General features: G+C 35.1%; 1 protein-coding gene across 19 annotated transcripts in view; it reads left to right on the top strand.

Moving 5' to 3' along the window:
• Positions 1–24,402, top strand: part of Zasp52 (Z band alternatively spliced PDZ-motif protein 52) — a 145,231-nt gene that overhangs the window by 93,972 nt on the left and 26,857 nt on the right. For 16 of the 19 annotated variants that reach the window (XM_083111577.1, XM_083111559.1, XM_083111620.1 and 13 more), the window contains exons 3-7: positions 6,530–6,647; positions 7,565–7,642; positions 11,755–11,894; positions 12,690–12,901; positions 17,220–17,364. In XM_083111577.1, the coding sequence (XP_082967703.1) occupies positions 6,530–6,647; positions 7,565–7,642; positions 11,755–11,894; positions 12,690–12,901; positions 17,220–17,364 (693 nt within the window). Of the gene's footprint in view, positions 1–6,529; positions 6,648–7,564; positions 7,643–11,754; positions 11,895–12,689; positions 12,902–17,219; positions 17,365–18,950; positions 19,090–24,402 lie in introns of all 19 variants that reach the window. The other 3 variants (XM_083111571.1, XM_083111568.1, XM_083111564.1) reach the window with 3 other exon arrangements.

The following is a 24,402-nucleotide window of genomic DNA, read 5'->3' as shown; positions in this document are numbered from 1 at the left end:
TGAACAAGTCATGATAACTGCCAGTCTTCTCACGAAGACTAAATTTTATTATGGCATTCGAAAAGTATCATTCCACAAACTTCATGAAGTTCATTATTGCATGAACTGGGACGTTTATCATGTGTATGAACCTACTAATAAAGCTGAATTTTATACAACACATTCGAAAAGTGACAGAAGATTGAATAAAGAAAGATTCACAGGTATGGTATCCATTACTGCTGTTAAGTGATTGGAGTGAACAATAATGATGCATATGCAGTAGGTTTTACTATGAAAACAGACCTGTTCAAGTCCATTACTATATTTGAAAGTAATTCCAGGGGCGATTCCTCCATGTAGAAAGTGAGGAATTTCCTACTGTTCATTTATACTTGCTTCCATTTCTCTACTTTTTAGGAATTTAATAATAATGTGTGTTATAAAATTGAGCTCATTGTACGTACAATTGACTAGGTTGGCTACTGTCAAGAGTTGACTGGTGGCACTCCTTCCAGCTGCAGCCAAAAGACGATGGACATACACGCTTTGCTATACCTCGCTGGTATCACTACAAACAGATGGGTGAGGAGTGGAAAAGGGGCAGGGGAAGGTTGCAGTTTTAAAGCATCTAGCGAGGAATCATCGAGGGGTTCCTACATCAGTGGTGCTAACCCTATCAAAATGGTACTAAACGTAGCACAGTTTGATCTTTGTTGGCCCCTAGCATCCTGCTTTTGGCATAATGGTCAAATCTAGTATAATCTGCAAACGCGAGTCCCTGGGAGAGTGAAATCGAATTCAAAGGAATAGGTTTTCAGGGAATTAAAATAAAATTACGTTCAAATCTTATTTATACTTCACCAGCGGACATGTTTCAAATAAAAGGGAGTATGGACACACAGCAACACGCTTTTTTTTACAACCATGTGACGATCCATCATCCTCTATCTTTTCTTTATCCTCTCGATTTTGTTCCTGAGAAGATTTTACGGCAGTAAATTTATAGAAATTTGGCGGTAAACAAACCATTTTCTCAAACAGTTTCAAGTTCTATGCTCAACCCATCTCATTTGTTGAGCCATTCTACACAATTTTGTGTAGTGAATAATAAGTAACGCAAGTTCAAAACTCGAAAAATGTATGCATAATTGAACTTAAAACTATAGTTATCAGAAAAAAGTAATTAATAATAAATCCTATCACAATTTAGAAGCATTTATCATAATTTCAGAGTTTAAGGGCATTCGATACAATTTCCACGGGAGTCTTCCCAAGCCCTTCCGTCCATGGCAGTGTGCCAACTTAGCTCTCTTGGAGCCAGATCTGGCTCTTTCGTGCACTCTAGCCGGACCCTGTGGCCGAGTGGTTAGCACATCGTGCTGCGATGCCAAGGGTCCCGGGTTCGAATCCCGCTCGGGCTTGGTTCTTTGCGAATGTCCATTCATCAATTTCATCACTCACCCCCCATCTTCAAAAATTAGCCAAGAGGCACAAAACGCGAAGTAAAATAAACTAAATCAATCAATCAATCAATCTTTCATGTACTCGTTCGGCTGTGAACTGGGATGCCCACACCCCCCTTGCCCCACTCTGGTTCCGACCCACATAGACCACCTTTCGCCATAATTATACATTTTGCACTTCTTTATAGCGCAATGTTAGACGTGAAATTGACATAATATTGTCGTCAGGGAATTCTTTACTTTCGATTTCATACCACCATCGGTGGATTATTGAGATGGGTGATGCTGCCGGATCTAGATGTTGAAAACTAAGAATAAATTGTCATCAATTTAGAGTTAACGATAATAGCAGTGCCCCACCCCTTTGACAACTAACATTACCCTAGAAGGCACTTTATCCAGCCATCGTAAATCTAGCTCCATGAGAGTCAGTTTTAACTCCATTTAAGGTGAAATTTAGTTATTTTATGCCCATCAGGTTTGGCAACACTGCCAGGAGGCAAGGAAAAAAGTATCTATCATATGGGAGTATGATTTGATTCATTCTCTTGTGAATATAAAACTTCCGATGGAATAGAAAAAGATGTCAATGGGAAGAGGGCAGTTTGAAAATTAATTTCACCAGCGGAAAAGTCAAAACTTCCATTTGATTAGCCGTAACTTGATGTTAAAGTTGATTCCCCATAAGGAATACATGGGATTCCAAAAAATATTATTCATCATATTTTTCAAACATAGTGTCCAGCTTAATAATCAACATAACAAAATGTTTGCACTTGCAACATGGAGAGAAATTCATACTCTTGGATACACCCAGGGTTTGTTTTAGTAGCAGTGCCCATTCGGGCGATACTGAAATAAATGCACAATTGGTGCGTAATTGTACCTCCTCGCCTTAAGCAGCACTTTTTATTATCCTCAATCCACACGAGAGTGAGAGAGGACAAAATCGAAATTCTTGCAAAATCTGAAATATCGTCATGTATTTTCGTTGTTTTTTTATAGGTTCACATTAAAAAATTTCATAGTTCAAGGGGGCAGGCGTCCCTTGCCCTACCTTGAGCGTGGGCCTGCAGGTAACATTCTAAATGCAATTGATAGTACGAGCGATTTGTGCGACTGTAATTGAACACATTTTTCAAACCTTCCTCAGTTTACCGTAACTTCTTCCTACACTTCAAAAAAGGCACGAGTCACCACTGAATAATTCAGCATCTCCGGAACTAGTGGCATTAGAATCTCATTTTGAATAGTATATAGCATATTATCCATGTTTTCAATAGAATGTTTAAATACATCTTGGACTTTAGGGAAAAAACAAAATTCGCTTTTGTAAAATGAGGAAAACAGGAAAATTTAGCAAAGTTCTTCTCACCATTCAGGGTTTAGCTTATGCAAAAATGCATGTTGGCAACACATCTGTTATTATATAACTGATGTAATTGATATTGCAAAAGTTTTTGAACTGCACATTCTAGCTTTGCCTCAGTTGAAGGCAAATGGATTGTGTTCGAGAAGCAGTGGGTGTGTGGTTTATCTATACCCTCGGAGACTTGGACCGGTTGCCAGAAAGTCAAGGAGCACCAGACATGCCAGACATCCTTTCCAATGCCAGGCAAACGAAGGTGGGGGAAGAGACAGGTGCCTTGGCAACCTTGTGCTTATTTTCAGCTTATGCAACTTCAGGAAATCAGACTTCAATGTTGCCTTCACCCTTACTCTCAGCGCCTGGGTCTGCAATGCTTCCCTCTATTTTTCTTGTACTTTGTATACAGGCAAATGAACAATGAACTTATATATACAGCATAATAGTTACTGCATAAAACTCGAACTGTAATAATAAAAATAATAGTAATAACTAAGCATAATTAGAGGACACAGGAGATCAGTGCTCTGTAATAATAGGACACACATCCCCTAACAAAATTAAAATGCCAATGCAAGTATACTTAGGTAAAGGTAAAGTTTCCTGTGCATATAGCACCCTGCCATGAAGGCACATTTTTAGGGGATGTGGGGGTAGGGCCCCGCATATTGTAGATCTCTGCCATTTTGGAGGTGATGTGTTCAGTACCATGTTCCAGCAACCTTTACCCCCCCAGGGTTGTTCCAAGGTACCCACTGAAGGCTCGATTGGACATTTGGCATTGGTAAGGGCGATTTTTTTAGAGTTTTCCTCTCCATACGAAGAACCGCTGTGACATTCGAAAATATGAAAAATTACATATGCTTAGAATTCCTTCTAGAGCATTGACGTGAATTTTTGTGTAGTTTGCATTCACTGTTATTTACATATTCTCAATAGTTTTACAATTACCTAAGTATATTAAACTATCAATAATATCTAGATAACAGTGAAAGCAAACTACACGAAAATTCATGTCAATGCTCTAGAAGGAATTCCAAGCATATGTAATTTTTCATGTAGTGTAAGGTGTGCTCCTTCCATGTAGTGCACCCAATAGTCAACCTCACTTCCACATAGTACACCTTGGACTGCAGACTAACGAGGCTCTGGCGACTGGCCACATGGCCAGTATAATTGTGTTTGTGTTGTCTTCTGTTTTGTCCTTATTTGTGCCGAGTGCTCCTTTACAGCCTTAGTTTTTAACGAAAGTCAGAAGATTGTAATATTTTATGATTTTAGTTATGCAACGTTAGAGTTGTTATGTGTAACGATAAGGGGCTGGACCCTGTATAATGTGACAGGTGCAAAATAGCCTTAGTGCTGATGCACCCAAAATGTTAAATTCAAATTAAAAAATTCAAATGTAATTTTTCATATTTTGGAATATCTCAGCAGTTTTTTAATGGAGAGGAAAATTTGAAAAAAATTGCCCTCATGGCTGCCAAAGGTGAAAGGAATGTTAAGAGACCGAGGAATGCATTAGAAATATACATGTGAATAAAATATGTGCTCACAATAGCAAGTTCAGCAGTATTTGTATGTTGAGAAGTAATTGGAAATAACTTAGAAAGCAGGTAAGAAGAGATAACTGAAGAAGAAAGCAATGACTCCTTAAAAAAATGCACCCTGTATCCCAGAAATGGCATATCAATTTTTTAACTACCAAATCAGGCACCAAAGGAACAATGTATGACAATGTGAGGAACCATAAAGCAAACAGACTAGCCACTAGATCAAGGGACTCAAGACCAAGCAGAGCAACATCCTTTATTCAGCCACAATCAGTATACACACTTCTGACTTCTGTTATGGAATGCTGCTCTGCTCGTAAAATGGTTCAATCAATCATCTGTACTTAGAAGGGCCAGACTGACCCACTGGGACCCAGGTAGACCAGGAAGCACCCTCTCTGGCCATGATACCCTGCCTCCATTAGGGTTCAGTCATGAGGACAACCTAATTCATCTATTATCTCTGATGCTGTGTAAGTTTGAATCACCATTCCCTCTGAATTTGAATTTTATTTTTCTTCCGTTGACCCTTGTTTAAAAGGGCATGGAAAACGTCAAGATACATAATGAAATAATAATTAGTTAAGTACATCATAACAAAAAAGAAGAAACATTGTGTAGTTACACTTCATTACACTACAATAAAAATAAAAAACACATTATCATTGTTGCATGATTGAAATAAGAATACAATTAAAATACATATTTTTTAGTACATTTGCCTTGTATTGTCTTGTTCCATGAATTCTCCGATACTGTAGAGAGCTCTATCTGTCAAATATTTTTTTATTGTTTGTATTTGTTTATCTTTTGAAGATATCAGTTTTATGTCATGAGGCAGCTAGTTGTAGAATATTTTTCCGGCATTCATTGGTGATTGTTTTGAGATATTGAGTCTGTTTTGGTTCTGGTAATAATTATCTTTCCCCCTTGTATTGTGGTTGTGTAATTGGTTATTTTTAGTCATGCTTCCAGTATTTAGAACTCTATTTTGACTCTTGGTTGATAAAATTATGCTCTAAAGTTAAAAAGTTGCAATTTTTATCTGTAGATGACAGCACAGAATTATTAATATTGTTTGGCAAAGCTAGAAATTCATTATTTTACCTCTTTTTACATGATAATAGAGACCTAAGAGATGCGAGAAAAATGCAGTGTCTGACTAGCATAATATGTATCAATTATAATTTGCAGTTTAAATTCAGTCCTTCTAAATTAACAACTTCTACATGAATCTGTAATGATAGTTTTACACTTTGCAAGCTTTCAGTAAGCTACAACTGATATTGGGAGCACAAGAGGCTACTAGCCTAACCTACTTGCACTATTCCCATTCAAAGAGATTACTAGGTATCTGAGTTTCCCTGGAGTTAATGGCTAATAATAAAAAGGAACCAACCCTCCAATAGCTTTGTATCTTCCATGCTCATATTTTTAACTAGGCTTAGGATACTCAAATGTAGCATTGATTGCCGTACTAAGCCGTGTGCTGACGCTAATTTTTGTGTGTGGGGGGGGGGGGGCTATTTTACTCAAAGCGCACTACTAAATTAAATTTCACCATCCTATTAGTGTTCTGTCCCACCATGATACCTACTTGGGCATGGACGTTTGTGATGTCTACTCATCAATTTCATCATATCATCACTCATCCCCATCTTCGCAAATTAGCCAAAAGTGGCACTAAAAGCGAAGTAACTAAATCAAATCAAATCAAACCACCCTGATACCTAGTATAAATTATCTCTCCCCAGATTTTTTTAATCGGACTTGCATATAAATCTTTCAATTATGAATCTCATACAGCTTGATGGTTTTATAAATTCTACAATGTAAATTGTTTCAGTAATTACAATTGACACAAGTTGCATTATTGGTCTCTATGGCACAGTCTGCTACAAAACCAGGGTTCCTGGGTTCAAATCCTGAGTAAGGCATGGATCCATCATTGTTGGTCCCTTCATCTGTTTCACCATTAATTTTCCTTGTCGCAATTAACCAGATAAGTTAAGTGATGTACAAAACAAATTAATTTGAATTTAAATGAATGTTCATTTTGAAACAAGTGACAGGAAATGGTGATAATTTCTGCTTCAGTATATTTAAACAACGTACTCTTATAAGTTTAAATACATACAATGTATAATTATAACTTTTTTTTTCAGAGGAGGGAGCACATGGAAACCTCAAATAACTCCAGTTGGAGCAAATGTTGTGAAGCCGCAGCCTATTCCCCAGGATATCCAACCTGTAACCAAGACATCACTTGCAGCAAACAAAAGGGTGAGACATTACACCTGCCTTACATTATTAGTTTACTATTTTGTTAACATTAAATGAATCACTGGTGACATTGTATTTTTTAGCGATTGAATTTGCATGCAAGTTCTACATGTTTAAAAGCATGAATTATTATTTCCAGAAGTACTATTTCATTACTACTAATGGGTGGGGAGCGGAAGTTGATGAAATGTCATATTTTTTCTGACATCTCGGACACAATGCCCATTAAATATACAAATATTATACTTCGTCTATAACCCAAAAAAGGTAATTTTAAAGTGCATGTTTTGCCAATTTACTGGTTTTAGGTCATTTCCCCCGATTTTCGGCATTTTCCCATCATTTTTTGCAATATTTGGTGTATTGTTTCATCATATTTTGCCACTTCTTTCATTTTGGTAATATTCTTGAGTCTCTTCACCAAGGTGAACATAGGCCTATATAGTATATCTCGCAGGATTGCAATTTACGAGCAAAAGAAAACTGAACTGGTGACAGTCTTTGTTGTGTTGGGGGAAACCACCAGGTGCCCATCTGGGGCAAACTCTGATTTTAGATCAGATAAGGAGAGGCTGGAAATACCCTGGCCAGACCCGGTTTCCATTGGAAATCCTCGTTGCATATTTTAATTGAACGTGCATGTGGTATCATTTGGTGCCTTTTTTTTAAGCAAGATTGCATTTTGTTCAATTTCCTTTTCATTCCAATTTATAACCTGAAACTAACAAATTTAATGGTCATTTTTTGCATTTTTCACGTCATTTTTCCCATTTTTTAGGACATTCTATAGGTCATATACCTAATATATTTTTAGGTCATCAAATATAGTCAAACACTATTAATCTCTACTTAGAACAGAGCCATTCAAAGTTTTTGTAATCCAGTTTGTAACTTCGTTTTTCTTTTCTCTTTCACAGGAGACTGCACCCATTGGCTCTGCACACAACTTCACTGCAAAGCCATTCGGAGGAGCACCCCCACAAGTGCAGCCCCAGGTTTGTCTCTTGTTCTTGTAATTGAAGAACTGAATTTATAATGTGGTGATGCATGTTGAAAGGAGCATGGTAAAGTAGTTGAAATAGACAGCTCATAGAAAATTGCTGTAAAACTAAGTATTTTTCTTTAGGGCTGAGCCGATACTGATACCAATGTATCTGTATCAGCTGATACCAGCAGTATTGGAAAGTATCAGTTGATTTTTCCACCGATAGCAATGATTTTGAGTGGCTAGAAGAGTGACCAAGAGCAACAACACTTGTCCTTTTGAAAGGTTCAGCCACCCTTCCTTGTGACAGGTTGGGAGGCCCACACAAAAAGCTCCATAGACTTTCCTAGAAATGCTGGATAAATCCCCACCCTCATGGGAAGCAAATGACAAGATCAAAGCATGGATAAGGTGAAAGCTGAATCCAAGCATGACTGTGAAGGCATGTAACTGCATAGTAAATGCTTTGTGGAAATAAAAGAAACCATTCATTGCCAATTCTTGCTCAAACACTCATACAATAGGTGGACGTTTTTAAACCAGCATTATCATGCTGCATTAATGGCAGGTCAGGTGATGAAAATCCTGTGAAATTTGCTTTGTTTCATCTATTTTCAAGTGGGAAGTGGATTCAGCAATTTCTTCTTGTGCTTTTCCCTTATTTGTATTTTGTGTGACTGCTGGTATCAGCCAATCGAGAATTATTAATTTCTTCAGAGATTGGATTGGGGTCAAACAGTTTTGAATGACATCAACTGGACCTAACATCATTTTTTGTTATTCAATAAATATTCATTTTTTTACTTTTTTCACGTTAATTTGCTTGCCAGGACACTTGTTTTCATTCAAATTTTAGCTAGATGATGAATATTTGCTGTTACCGTATATCTGTAATTTTATAGCATCTATTTACTATAATACTAACAAAACAAAATTAATTTGTGTATTATGAATAGACAAATATTATATTAGGGGAGACCGGGGTAATTAGAACAGGAAACAGCCTGTAGAAGTTCCACTGTAAATTACTCAGAAAGTTACTGATGGATTTTTTAAAAATTTCCACTATTTAAAAGGACATCTTTTGTATATTTTTGAAAAAAATAATGACCATACCTGCATTGCAAATACTCATCCAAAAAAAAAAATTGTCATGACACCATAAAATTGTTCCAATTACCCCATTTGGGGTTAATGGAACATAAGTTAGAAATTTCAACCGAATAGCTTTAGATTGCTGTTGGGGTAATAAGAACATCATATATAAATGTCTCATTTATCCTGCAAATTTGAACACAATAGCTCTACTTCTTCTGGAGTTATCAATGCTTGTTTAAATAAAATCCCAAGTTAACGTCTTTTTTCATAAAGTTCAATTTCCCAGCTGTGAAGCAAACTTGTGTGAATGAAAATCAGTGTTCTATGATTTATTTGAAAGGTTACAGGCCATTCTACAATGTAGTAAAGAAAAAACTTCTAATAGTTACATGTACAATCTAGTATACCAATTAGAAAAAGTACAAAAAAGCATCTTTTTTGGAGAAAAACTTACTCCAATTTGTAACAAGTAGTGCTAATACCAGGTGGTTATAATTAAAGTGACGGTGTTCAGAGTGGTACAGCACGGGCTGTAATGAGAGTAGCAGTCTGAAACTTCGTAGATATGCTAATGAAGCAATGCGCTCGCGAATTATGCAAAAAAATAATTAGTTCCAATTCTCGCCACCAGGGTAAAAATGGCGCTGTAAGCAGTCAAAACTTGGTATAGTTACAGGAAAAACACTATAAATCGCAGAAAACAATACTCTTTTTAATAAAATATCGCTACAATTTCACTATTCGAATTGCATGAACATTACTAAAGGGAAAAGCAACAAGCGTCACCAACAACCACCAGGGAGCTCACACAATGGTTAGGCAATGTCACCGACTTTGAGGTCAGAGTTACGGAAAATTCCACGTTTTGACTGCTTACAGCGCCATTTTTTACCCTGGTGGCGAGAATTGGAACTATTTTTTTTTTTTTTTGCCTAATTCGCGAGCGCATTGCTTCATTAGCATATCTACGAAGTTTCAGACTGCTACTCTCATTACAGCCCGTGCTGTACCACTCTGAACACCGTCACTTTAATTATAACCACCTGGTACTTATGAAAACACTTAAGATAACTTACATTAACAGGTTTAACTGTCGTGAAAAACTAATATATCCAGAAATTAAGCTTATCAGTCTCAAAAATCAATTATATATGAAACCATAAAATATAGGCTACATGACAAAAGCTACACCAAAGAACACTTGACCCATATTAACATTTGTCAGTTTGGCACCAGTAGATCTACTGATTTGAATGTTTGATTTCTTTTTTGAAAGCTTCATACTTGCTCTTAATGATGTCATACAAGGGAAGGGTAAATGGACCGATTCCATTTAACTCCAAAGGTCCGTAAAATATAAACTTCCTATCAATTTCCTCAACATCAGGTCTTCGTGGCCAATCGAACTTGCCAGTTTCTTTTTCCTCCAGAAACTTGATTGTTGCTTTACACTGGCCATTAGAGATTTTAATAATTCTACCAACATACCACTTTCGCTCGTAATATACAGCGTAGTACTTTTCCAGTTTGAATAGGCCTACATCGTCATCCTCTGATTCTATTTTACTATGTATATCACAATATACTTATCTAATGATTACAATTACCATTTTTTGAAAGTTGATACAAAATACCAAGTATGACATCATATTATACATTGAACAATTTTAAAGAGTTGACCTTTGTATATAAACCTTGATGCCAATGCAAATGTACACAATTTCAATAAATTTAATTATAAATTTGAATGTATCATATCTTTCTTGTCTGAAAGAACACAAGATATTTGTTTTTCATATTGCCAGTCAAAAATAACTGTTATGACTAAATTATTATAAATATTGCACAAATGTGGAACTTTGAACTTAGCCTAACCATTTTCAAATGTTGTTATGACAATGTATTATTTTTATTGTCATATTCATGGTATTTCAAGATGATGTTCTTATTACCCCATGACTGTTCTAATTACCCCAAGCAAAATCAAGCAAATTACGCAATGTTCTAATAACCCCTTTGCAGAAATTTTTGGGGTAATAAGAACTTTGCTTATAAAAACCAGGCAAATTGCCCATAGACAACCAAACTCACATGAAAAGATGTGTGCCCTTATGTTTTATTATAGGGGTGAAGAAAATTTTGCAAGGGTTCTTTCATTCACATCCAGTATATGCAGAAGCAGAGAAACACCAAGCATGCGTCACATCATTTTTTGCAGGTGTATAATAAAAGTCAAATAAAACTTACTTTTGTGTAGTTATTCCAATAACAAATTTTCTGCATGTAGGTTTAGTGTAGGTACATAGGTATGAAATGTTATTACACCAGTCTTTTTGTTTTAAATTATTCTACATTAACATGTTCCAATAACCCCATGTTCTAATTACCCCGGTCTCCCCTAATGTATTAATTATAAACATATTATCATTATTGTTATTATTGTTATTATTAGTGTTGTTATTTCTGAGGCACTTGATTCAAACTGCCCCCCAAATTATATTTCTATATACATGCCTGGTGATGTGATGAGTTAGTATGACTCAATAACTAGCCTTTGATATTTTATACTGGAATTGTACTATTATGGTATGGGCATCAGTATCAGTATGAATCGGTCAGGGTATCTGCATCGGTATCGGCAAATTGTGTTATTGGCTCAGCCCTATTTTTCTTTTACCTTGTTTGTTATGAATGTAGAATTTTGTAGAAATTTCAGCAAAAAGTGCTGGTTTGACTACTCAAACCTAGGTCTCAGACACTCCATGCCATTTCTCTACCAACTGAGCTACTTGATCTTTCGCTGTAACTGTTTTACCTCCATTGTGTGCCAAATCGTAAGGTAGAATTTAAAACTTCGAATTCTGTAACTTGAACTTAATAATTCATTGTCTCCATAAATTTAATATATATATATATATATATATATATATATATATATATATATATATTTAAAATTTAGACAAGAAATTGAACAACCTGCTGTATGTTAATTGCATTATTGTGGTGTATATTTTTGTTTTGCAGGTTAATGGAACAATTGGTGACCCAACTGTTAAGGCCATTGTTAACAAACAATACAATACCCCAGTTGGCATGTACAGTGAGGAAACAATTGCTGAGACTCTGTCTGCTCAGGCTGAAGTACTTGCAGGAGGAGTCCTAGGGTAAATATCCACTGATGTCCCTCTGTAACTTTCCTCAAAATTTATACATGTTTTGTGAATTTAAATAAAATGGAATCTTAAGTCATCAACACACAAAACGTTTTAAGATCACTTCACTCAAGTACACAAGTGTGTGTGTCCGAGATTTAGTTATTGAGGTTTTCAAAATATTATAAAGCTTCACCTGAAGTCCATGTCAGCATGTTTTCATGTGATGTGATGTTTACAATTTATAGCTGGAGTTATTATCTATTTTGGTTATTTCCACAGATCTGGAAATCCTGAAAAAAAAGTGTCATGGGAAATCAACGTTTGGGGAAAGAAAAAATTAAAATTCAGAGAATTTTGTAAACACTCAAAAATCAAAGGCAATGAATCATAAGTTTCAAATTTCCATTCTCTGTACTACTGGAAACAGTTATTTGGACCATATGTGTCACAACTAACTAGTGAAGAGCACAACTTTAAGTAGATCACTGTTATTAATTATCTATAATCTAATGACAAGAAGAAATTAGAAACATGCATATTATTTAACTTGCCTATGGGTTTCTCTTTACCATAGCTGATTTTTTCAATATATATATATATATAATATTAAATAATTGCATATAATAATTCATCGTTTGGTATGGTTTGATTCATTTGAAAAATTTACTGTCTAGAAATTGAATACTTGGAAAAGTTAGCTAATTAATTTTGGCAAGATAATCATGATGAAAAAGCTTTAAAATGTTAATCAACTGTGATAGAAATGTAGACAAGACTTGTATGAATATGCATTTTTTTTTTCAGTGTGAATTTCAAGAAGAACGAGAAGACATACAGCAGTGAAAAGAGTGAAGTATTCAAACTAGTCCAAGAAATAGACAAGGAACCAAGAGAACCTGAACCAGGTACAGATACTAACCATGATGCATCTTCACACTACAAAAGTTTCCTTGGAAACAAAAATATTCAGTCATATTCTTTCAAACGGCTGCAGGAGTCATTGAACAACAATTCAGGTAAGATAAATTGTCTTTAATTTTTACTGCTGGAAGACAACTTGGGACCTAACAAAACACATTCAAACTTTGTAAATAAAAATTCTAATAAACTTTCACTAATCTTGATTTAAAATCAGGAACTTGAATTTTCAATAAAAGTTTAAATATATTCACGAATATGGCTGATCTGACATGGGAATTTTTTTCTTTTCTTTTGCTATTAATATACAAATTAAATAATATACAAATATGTCATGTAATGTTAGTGTATGTGTGCCAGTAGAAAATACTACCTACAATTATCTGCACATAGGAGCCAAATTTTATGAGCTTCAGAAGATAATTCACTCAGTTTGAGGAATTAATTTTTTTGGGGGGGGAGGGGGCTGCATCCATTGTGCTGATCCAGCTGAGGATGAGGGAGTGCATATATTTTTTAAAGGAACACCCACTTTTTATCTTTAGATGTATTTTATATATTAGTCATTTTCTTGTTCTACAAGAAGGGTCATTCCAATATTCATGTTTTGCATCATTCAATAGTGACACACACATTTGTGCATAAAAAAGTGAATAGCTGTAGAGTGATGAAACTGCCTGAGAATGTACCATAATCCTTCATAAGTATTGCACATTTGCCCCGATTTAATTGGTGCATGTTCAGTTGTGTAGCTGTGGAGCAGGGATGGTGTAATAAAATTCCTTGTGAAGGAGAACTTGAAGCTAGCTGAAATTTTGAAATTTCAAGCACAGTATGGGTAGCAATCAGTGTCATGGGCAAGTGTGTATGAATTGTGTCAACAGTTTGGTTGCTGATGAATGAAGTTTGTGGACATGTTTGTCCGACTGGGACATGCGAGGTGTCATTCAAGTAAGGATCAGAATTAATGTCCATTAGTACTGCACATTGATGAAGGATGAATGAAATGCAATTCATAAGAAGGACTAGGATGTTGTCGGGAAAAGTCATTCTCAACCATAACAATGCCTGGCTCCACACTGTCTATTTGACAGCAACAACTCTGGTTGAAATGCACTGGTGTGCCCTTACAGTCCAGACTTAGCCCCCATTGATTATCAGGTTTGTTTGAACTCCCTAAAGAGAATATGAGTGGGAAGACATTGAAGACAGATGAAGCACTGACAAAAGATGTCCTACAGTGGTTACATCAGTCAACTTCCTTCTACGCAAAGGGAATCTGGGAACTTGACAATGATGGCAGTGATGCCTGGATGCTCAGGGGGGTTCCTTTTGAAAAACTGTTCTAGTTTGGTTCTTATGACTTTCCATTTTTTTTCCTAAAGTAAAAAAAAAAAAAAAGTAAAGTGCTCCCCTGTGCATAGCACCACACCATGAAGGTGTATAGGGGGTGTGGGGGTAACGCCCCACACTTTCTTGATCCGGTCGTGAGTGGGGGTGATGTGATCAGCATCACGCCCCTGACCGCCTTTACCCCCCAGGGTTTCCCCCAGGTACCCATATTATTCGATGCTGGGTGGGCGCTGGGGCCGAGAAATAAAAATCTCTTGTCAACCTTGCGTGAACCAATGTTTTATTTGAATTAACATTTGTTGTTCCATCAACTTCATCATCTTGTGCCGATGGTCAGATGTGAGAATGATGAAATGAGAAGTTTTTCACTGGTGAAGATTTCCTCATAAACTATTTGTATTAAGTTTTTAAACCAATAATAGCACATACTTAAAATATTGATGATTATTTCTTGGTAATAAGCTGGGTACATGCTTCACAATTGTCGGATGTGTTGTCAAAGCTTGAACTAATGATATTTGAAGAATGCTTCATGAAGAAGTTCACACGAAAAAATATACAAAATGTGGCAGAGATGAGAATTATCTTTGTTGCCAGGCATGCTGGGATCTAGCACCCTCCTTTATCCCCATTAATTTGCACCTTGGATGCACTAAGGTAGTTGATTGAACCAATTTTTCACATCCTGAGGTTTTGACTCTTGGTCCAACCTTTGTGAAGGAATCTGTGTATGGTAAAAAAAAAGTAAGAGAGTACGTCATTTATTCAAATCATGCCATTTATTGAAAACATCAAATTATTTACTCATGTAAATTTAAACAGCTGGTGGAAATTGTAAATGGTATTGTGGGTGTATCTGTCTTAATGTACCAACAATTTCATTTTGCTTGTTCTGTTTATCAGCCATTACTTTCCTAATGCTTCAAGGGTTAAATAGTTTAGGTGATGGGTGCAATGGGCATAACTTAAATATTTATTTGTTTCAGTTGTGGGTAAACTCTTGTTTCCTTTTACTTTTTATTGAATTCTGCCTATAAAAAATGTGTTAATATTTTATATACACACACACTTTCAGCTGCATATACTTTCGTAATTTACATATTAAAAAGAACATTTGTTATGCATTGAGCACAAAATGCTGCAATAATTTCTAGTCACGTTTATTATAAGTACATAAGAAAAAAACTCTACTTCTATGTAAATGAAATGAATGAATTTTCCATAATGCATAGTGAATAGCACATGTAAACTTATAATTTTCCAGTTTGTTTGCTAGTTAAGAAAAATTACAAAAAGAGAGAAAATTGTAGCAGTAATTTCATAGCCCTGAAAACATAAATATTCAATATTGACATCATATTTTGCAAACAATTTTGAAATCAATTGATCAACAAGAAAAATGCACTTTAAAAACATTTAGTCCTGAATTAAGATGTGACAGATAAGCTCCAAGAATAAGGTATGTAGGAACTTGCATGAAAATGTTTAGATATATGTAGTACAATCAATATTTTAATCATGTGTTTAACGAATATGCATAACAATTGAGAGGGTGAATTTTGTCGAAATGCATGTGTACGACTGTGTGAATAGTGTTGGCTTACTGACTTAGGTTTGTAGTCTTGTCTTGGTCTGCTTTGAGAGATGTCACATGTTAGATGATGACAAAATTGCTGTTGTGTTCATATTCCTTATAAAAGATTCGATACATGTGCTGTATTTTAAGTTTTTTTGCACAAAAATAATTTTGTAGACATTGTTGAAAGAACTTCATGGAGAAATTAATTATAGTTTGGTATACATTGTATGGTCTATAAGGGACACTAAAAGAAGAAAAAAACTTGCTAGAATTCATGAAAAATTAGTTTATTATCAGAGCATTTTTTAATTGGTGTCTTCTAATCACCTAGTTCACTTCAGAAATATACTTTGTGAGCAATAAGTTTCAGAGAACACCGTTTCATTGTTTTTCACACTAGGCACAATGATGGAGAGACATTTAATTGATTAAGCTTTTTATCATACATTTAAAGTCTCCTATCTTGTACCTGTCGAAGTTTTTCCAGAAATTTCTTCAGTTCTGCTTGAAAATAATGTTAGCTTTTCCTAAACACCATATTTGCTTTTATAATTACTTGCTCCTACTTGTTGCTTTAAGTAACTTCATAATTGCTTTAACTTAATATTTTTAATTTGGTATGAGTGACTGCACAATGTAACTTCATTCTGATACTATAGAGTACACATCTGTTTACAAAGCTTGTAACGCATTGAAATGAAATATAAATTGCTTGATGCTGTGATGCATAAATATAAATTACCTTTGTTCTAAGGGTGAAAGTTTACCTTGCATGTCTGTTTCTGTGAATGGTAGGTAGATGATATTCTTTGTACTGTTTTAGAATTTATAAGAAAAGTATTGACATATTTAATGTCGGAAAAATAGAAATGTGTTGTTTAGATTACTTTGTGTATCATTACATATCTTATTACATATGTTTCATTCAAGGCCTGTCACGGTTGTAAATTTGATGTAATACTGAACAGTAAAAATACATGCATTTACAATATTTTGGTCTGCTTTAGTGTTGTAAGGGTTATGATGAGGATTGATAATGTTTTTTTTCCTAGTTTGTAAACAGTAAAACTGAATTCAATTGTATTTTTCGATTAAACTAATTTCACTGATTTCTACATGAGTATTTACTTTGTTTTGAAAAACTATTGAGTATTCATACACTCACATTTTTAGCAATGTATATATTTTCAGCAATTAGTAAACCTATTCTTGTATTTAAGTATAAATAATTCTCTTATATGGTAGAATTTGTTCTAAGTGTGATTGAGCCGTTTTTCCATTTGAATTTTCTACTTCTATTTTCTATATTTTCTTTCATTGATTTTTGTTTGTCGTTATGTTTAGGCATCCTCTTGAATTTCTTAATTTCTTTGTGAATGTACCAAGGTAAGAAAACATGTTATCTCTTCTGTTTGTCGTTGTGAATTTCACTTCTCTTTCAAGTTCTGTCATTCTATTGACTTTTCTGTTCTGTTTTGTGACAGTAGAGGCACCCTCCTCTGTAGTGGGACAGGTAGCAGGTTTACGCCACGTGTTGGCCCCAGAAACTAAACCTGCTCCTCCTGAAGATTCCTCCAAGACTTTGCCTCCTGGACAGAATATCTGTGCTGAGTGTGAGAGATTGATTGTGTAAGTAGAACTAGATTTAGCATCTGATTCAGGAGAGTGTCAGAAGACAGCAGACTTTAATTTGATTCTAGTTTAAATTCTTTCTTTCAAATATTTAATTATTTATAAATTCCTTCAATAACTTTGCAGCCATTGCCCATGTCTTTGAAGCAAGCATTCATGGGTTAGATTCAAAAGTTGGGACCTAGGATTTTTCAAGATTGATCAGAATCATAATGCAGTCAAAAAAAGTACATATTTGTATATACCAGCAGTGAGTACATTTGATCGAAGCCATATATGGAATACACATTTAACAATTTAACATCTGACAAGTCTGACCAAATGTACTGAAAGCCACATTTGTAACAGAATTTGAGCTAGATAGTCCTAATGGTGAAGAATTAATGGTAAATAAAGTTTACTAAATGAAAACTAATCTTCATTAAAGCCAGAAGATAGATGATCCAAGCTGGCAGTGAGGCTCTAAAACTATTGCTATGCAGTGGAGAAAGATTGATGAGGCTTGTAACTTTCTGTAAAACACAATGTTGGCTACATGATGAATGAAACTTCACAAGTCTCTGCAAAATGGTGGAGCCTCCTGGTGGATCTAAAATTTTCTGTGAAACAGGACGAATCTGTAAACTTGTCTTTGAAACAGAAGAGCCACTTGATAGCTATATGACAGTGATGATTTACTTCACTTATGTTCATCTGGGAGGAACTGATTCAATGTAATGTTTAATTTCAGTGCAAAAGATTAGATTACATTTTTGAGACTCCCTATTGACTTCTGGTTCTTGCACTTCCTTTTGCTTAAGAAAAAAACAAACTAAATTTCCAAAGAATCTTCCACACACCAGTATTTGGAATTGAGGAAACTTTTTATTGGTGGCTGCTATTTCCGCTACAAGCTAGGCTTCATAGTAAAGTATGGTCACAGAAAATATGCAAAAGTATTATAGAATTCTCTGCCAAAAGGCTGATTATAAACATACCACACTTTCTGTGTGTATGTGTGAGGTGGGGGACCTGATATATGATGGATGCTTATGAAATTAGAAAAATATAAATTGAAATAATCTGAAAAATGTACTCTGAAAATATAATGTGTGTGCAACAATTTTGGATTCCAGAATTTGTATGAACCTTTTTTTTCTTTTTAACATGTCTGAAGAGGATGAAATCAGATTGATGATACAGCCAATGTGGAGTTTAAGTATGAAATCCTTTTCTGTTCCTAGAAGTGGCATGCACCAAATAATGTCAAATGTTACTCACTTTGTGGCCATTAGGAATCAATAGATTATTGTAGTATGACGTTCGTGTTTTAAGAAAGTTGCTGTCACCTGTGATCAAGAGGTCCCAGGTTCGGATCCCACTTTAAACTATAGGTCCAGTTCTGATTAGTCATCTGAGCATAAAGTGGACTCTGACATAACAAAAAGAAAGTCACGCTGAATTCTGATGCTCTCCTGAATTTGTTTGGTTGGAAAAGTGCTGAAATTTTGTTGTCCACCTTTCAACTATTTGTAGTTCAAATATAGCATTTAAAAATATATTGACTAACTTGGAGTTGTTTGTTTTTCACTTGCCTCGACAAGTAGCCCCCATCGCACCTGCATTTAGGCAGGCCGTTGGGGGTCAACAAACCATCCAGCCTCCCCAGAACCTCATTCCACGAGGCTCAGTCCCCAAGGTTCTGACAGAAACTCTGTGTTCCAACTGCGAACGGCTAATTGTGTAAGTACAAATACTATGGGACCGGTTTTTATCAGAGTGCACTTATGCATGAAAAGTCTTCCCCTTTCTCTTTCTAAATTTTTTCTTTAGAACAGATTGCTGCTTTTGTGTAATACTGTTTAGAATCAGGCAGATAACAAGGAAAGTGGAAAAGAAACAATTCCAGACAGCCAGTTGCATGACCCAGAAAGAAGCATGATTTGCTACACACAAATAGTTGTCTTGCATGTATGTAAAGGCATTTATGTATATGCATATGTTAATGGCAGGTGAACACGAAGGGCAGAAATAACATTTGGATTGAGTGGTGCAGTCCCAAAATATGAATTTTTTTAACCCGTGGCGCAACAGCCCATGAGGTCCTGGGCTTACCTACAGACTACTGGTCTCGCTCCCATATACCCTAGCAGATGTGAGAGATCATTCAACCAGTTACGAGGTGACGTGTGGTCAGCATGACAAAGACCGGGTTATGCTTCTCATTCTTAGCTCCCCAATTTCCTCGTGATGGTGGGTGACTATCGGTCCCATACACAGGCTGAAATCTCAGGAGGAAAGTTGTTAACGCTTTCTCCGGATACTTGAACCCATGTGCACAAAAAAATAATAAACTGCAAATCCTGCTCCATTGTTTTCATTCAGTAAAAAGTTATAATTTCCTTTTGTAGAAGCAATCATTTTACCCTTTAATAGATAATATTCCAAAAGGGTATATTTGGATATAGGTTAGTTACATATTGAGAAATTGATAGATTTAGCTCTCTCATACATATTATGACAGGATTGTAATAATACTTTCGTGGAATCATGTGAATACAATGGGAAGGGCCAACCTCCATGGTGGAATAGGCAGTGCAGCGTGCTACAAAGCCAGGGGTCCTGGGTTTGAATCCCAGGCTGGGCATGTGTCTTATTTGTGAATGTCCTTTCATCAATTTCATCATGTCATCACTCATTCTCATCTTTGCGATTAGCCAAAAGTGGCAGAAAAGCGAAGTAAAATAATCCAAATCCATCAATCAGTCAGTGTTTTAAAAATCGGCAATAACATTCCAATAATTTTGAAGAACTTGAAGTATTCTCAGACTCATGCACAACTGAGCCTTGATGTTGATGATCTATCATAACAATAAAAAGTTTTCTTTAAATTCTTAAAATGTTTGCTCCAATCTTGATCCACTCTGCAGCCCAGGCAGGGTTTTTACAGCTTCTACCACTGCTGCTGGATGATAAACATTTGGTGATACGAGTTCAAAGAAAATTCTGGAGGTTATTTCCAAGCTTCAAAGAATTGATACTCTCCATCCTCAACTCGGAGCAACTGATCACTTAAACGAGTTTCCGTGATTGGTTGTTAGTGCTGCTGACCATCAAGCAACTGCAGACAACCAGTCACTGCCATCTGCCAAAAATATATGAAAAAGGACTGTCCACGTGCAAAAGCATATTCATGCTTGTGAAAGCTCCAGTTTGTGGGGCATGAAGATTTGAGAATTGTTGTGATCATTGACAATTCCATGCAAAAAGTTAATGGTGACCAGTCTCATGGTGTAAGGGAACTAAAACTTCTCTGCGGATCATTGGAGTACGAGTATATTAAGTATCCACTTCTTTGCTTGAGGTGGAAATTGTTTTGGTATAGATCATGGGATGCTCATATTTAACATGCTGGCAATAAGACAAAGGGAGGGCATGCATTGCATAAAGTTTGCTAACAGGGGGGATACTATTTCCCTGCATCCCTCCTCACTTCGAGCACTGCTTCTTTCATCACAATAGATACTGCCTGGAAATGGTACAAGTGGCGCTGCAGGCTTCCCTTCCTCCACCACATCACTGCTTACATTCTGTAAATATGGGTGTAAAAGATGAATAAATTACCATGCAGACCAAATCATGCCTTCTTATCCCTTTCAGTGATTAGATTAGATAGCATAAAGAATTTTATGTTTCATATTAATGAGGAAAAAAGGGGTGTATTTAATTTGCACTTGATCAGAAAACCTTTTGTTAGTAATATGTATGTATTGGCAACTAAAGAAATTCTATGACATGCACAATTAGTGTATGCTAGTGATGGGAAAGTATTATAGATATTCTATATTGTTTTTTTTTTTATTTAATTGCATTGGAATGTTCAGAATAGAGCATGTTTATCATAAAACATCTTTAGAAATTTATAACTCACTAGAATAACTTAAATTTTTAATTTTGTTATTAGTTGTTCATTTTTCTTAAAAAAAATATAGTCAGTATATCATATTGTGATAAAATAGTATTTAATGTAACATATTGCGGTTAATCTTGCATACAACAGAAAGTATGTGAATGGAACAGTTCTGTAGTTGTAAATTTTATGTGGGGGGGGGGGGGGGTGAGCCATGATTTCAACTTATTCTATAAGTTAGTTGCTCAAGGATAGACACACATGCTAATCTTTTGTTCCAGCCATTGCTTGCCAAACAAAGCTATAATAACTATTGAATGAATTTTGTTTAAGGGCTTCTTTTTCTATTAAGGGAGCATGTAATCAGCTTGTAACAAGTGTAAATTAAAAGGAAAAATTACACTATGCAAACAAGAGACAAATACAAGAAGAATTCAACCATAAGGCATTATCAATTTAGAATGTGTATCACAATTAAACACCACAGGATGCACTTTGCTTCTAAAGGTTTCAAAAGGCTTCAAAAGGTTACAAAAGGCTTCTAAACCTGAGAGGCAAGGCACTCAAATTCTGCACAATACACCTGAGAAAAGAAACCTGGCTGTCAATATTTGATGTAAGCATGGATGTATAGCTACAATTTGATGAAAATTTGAGAATAAATAAACATGACAATACTGCATGGCATTTTTGTGCATTATCAAGTGCATCTTGTCTGATCATGTATTAAAAAACAAATGAACAGAGGTTCTATCATATTGATATTATATCAGTTGCAGCATATATTTTGCATGCATTTTTTTGTTTTGTTTTTGTACATTCTTATCTTAAGCAATTTACAAAATATGCCAGATCTTTTTTAAAATTGTTTTTGCTTGTATGGATGCAAAAATGTTTTTATTTTTTCTGAAAGCAATTTTTGTACCATTACTTCATTAGCATGTTGCAAATTTTTAATTATTTTTTTAGAAAATTTTAAAATTCTGATGTAGGATTCAATATTTGATACATCATTCCATTTCTTGTCGATCTATATTTTCTGAGAATTCTTTCACTATGTGAATCTGGTAGCTGGAAGCTCTTCAGTTACATAATTATTTTAGCTTAACCCCAACTATCTTGAATCCAAGGCAGCTGCTTGAAATAATAGAAAATATTTGAGGATTTAAAAAAAAAATGGTTGATATGAGAATAATAAACCTGAAACTAAAACAAAGCAGTTCTTTCATGCCTTCAAAATTCTTTTTGAGCCCCATAAGCAGCAAAGGAAGAATGAAGAAAAGAATGTTTTGGAAAAATGAAACAAATAGGAAAGTATGGCAGTTGAAGTGCAGGAAAAATCTTTACATGTCTGCTTTACTTCATCTAAGTGGCTATTTTTTTTTTTTAATTAAGAATTAAATCTTACTTTTTGCATTGAGAAACTGAAATCTGCATATTTTTTATGTTTACATCCTCAATATTCTGATGTTTTCATTCTTTTTCTTCACACTTGATTATATTGACTGACAAAAATATCTTTGACTGTGATAATAGTACAGTGTGCTTCAAAAGTGATGCAACCCTTTCATTGGTACATCTTGATAAACCATAAGTGATACTTACACTGGATTTTTAAATCTTGAAACCTCATTTTTTGTCACATTTTTTAATACTTTTACATTGTCAATTTATTCTATATAGGAAGCCCCAGAAATTAATTACTGGTCCAGGTTGAAGAGAATTTTTTCTAGAATTCTAATTTAGTTTAATATTTTTTCGCAGGTCATAATTCTAAGTTTTGTGACTGATAAGTTTTTGAATAATGGCTATACAGGATGAGTGAAAGTGCTATTTCAGGTGCATGTAATCTTAGACTTGTTCACGCCAGTTCGGCACATACTGGAAATAAGTTCTACTTCCTTCTTGGCGCGAATATGTTGCCACATTTAAAGTGTAACAAATGAAAAACAGCAAGCGCTTTCGCTATGCACTTCATTCTCCCTGTCGCTCCAGCTGACGCCAAGATATACTTTTTATTGTTTCAGTGTTGAAAGGATGTGAGGTGAACGTAAAAGCACATGTAATGATAAGCAGGTTTCTTTTTTAGGATTTCAATATGTAAATAGTTTCGTTTCACTTAAATGGGCTGAATGCAAAGGTAGCAATCATATCTTGAAATTTTAAACAAACATGAATGGACATTGGAACCAGACCCGTATCCAGCTTTGGGTCGGAAAATGACAACATTTGAAACAATTGAACATTCGGTTACTGACAAAGGCCACCGCATGGCTTACAGCTTCGCACTCATTGTTTACTTTCAATTCTCAGGAGTATTCGAATATTCTTTCCACAAATTAACAATGGTTTTCCTTTGATTCAGTCACATCTATACTATTGAATAATCACGATATTTTGATGTTTAGAAAGTAATATATGCTTTTGGTAAATGCACAATCTCATAGATTAATTAAATGCTACATAGCCTATTAGCAATTCTATTTATAATGAAAAAATGTGGCTTAATGTGAGTTAACCAAAGAATCAAGGCATTTTCGGATCACAACTGCTATTCGAAAAAAACTCTGTGCAAGAATTAAAAAGAAAGGACAGTGTAGTTATTAACCATGTCGTCTTGTAATCGAGTAGAGGGTTGGATTCACCATGGAGTGATACTGACAATGGTTCGGATTCCATTTTAGTCGTGTCACGATTAGCTTATCTGAGGATAAAGTGAACTTTACACAAAACTTGTTCAATCAAATAGAGAACACTGAACAAATGTTGTTTTTTTTCGCACGTTCCTTCATCTATTGAATGAAAAGTAGCAATTAAAATTTTACATATTCTAAAAACAACCAATGCTGAATTTCCACCTTAGTGCTTGATTTTGTTGGGATTTTCTCTGTTCTGACTGAATGATAAGAGGTGTTGTCTTCACAATGACCGAAACAGGTGGTAAATTTGGATGTAAATTCTCTTGAAAATATATTTCATGTTTCTGCATTTAATTTGCCATGCTTCATTTATGCTTGTTCTTGTAGCATTCCGGAGAAATACAGGCCATCGTTCCCTTTGCTCACTACACGCACTCCACGCTCACACATAACAATAAATAATAATTAACGAAAATAAAAACAACAACATGACAAAAAAAACTGCAT

This window comes from Lepisma saccharinum, chromosome 1 (assembly GCF_977018435.1).
Source record: "Lepisma saccharinum chromosome 1, izLepSacc3.1, whole genome shotgun sequence".
In the NCBI taxonomy this organism is placed as follows: domain Eukaryota; kingdom Metazoa; phylum Arthropoda; class Insecta; order Zygentoma; family Lepismatidae; genus Lepisma; species Lepisma saccharinum.
This window is presented reverse-complemented; position numbering and strand designations above follow the sequence as displayed.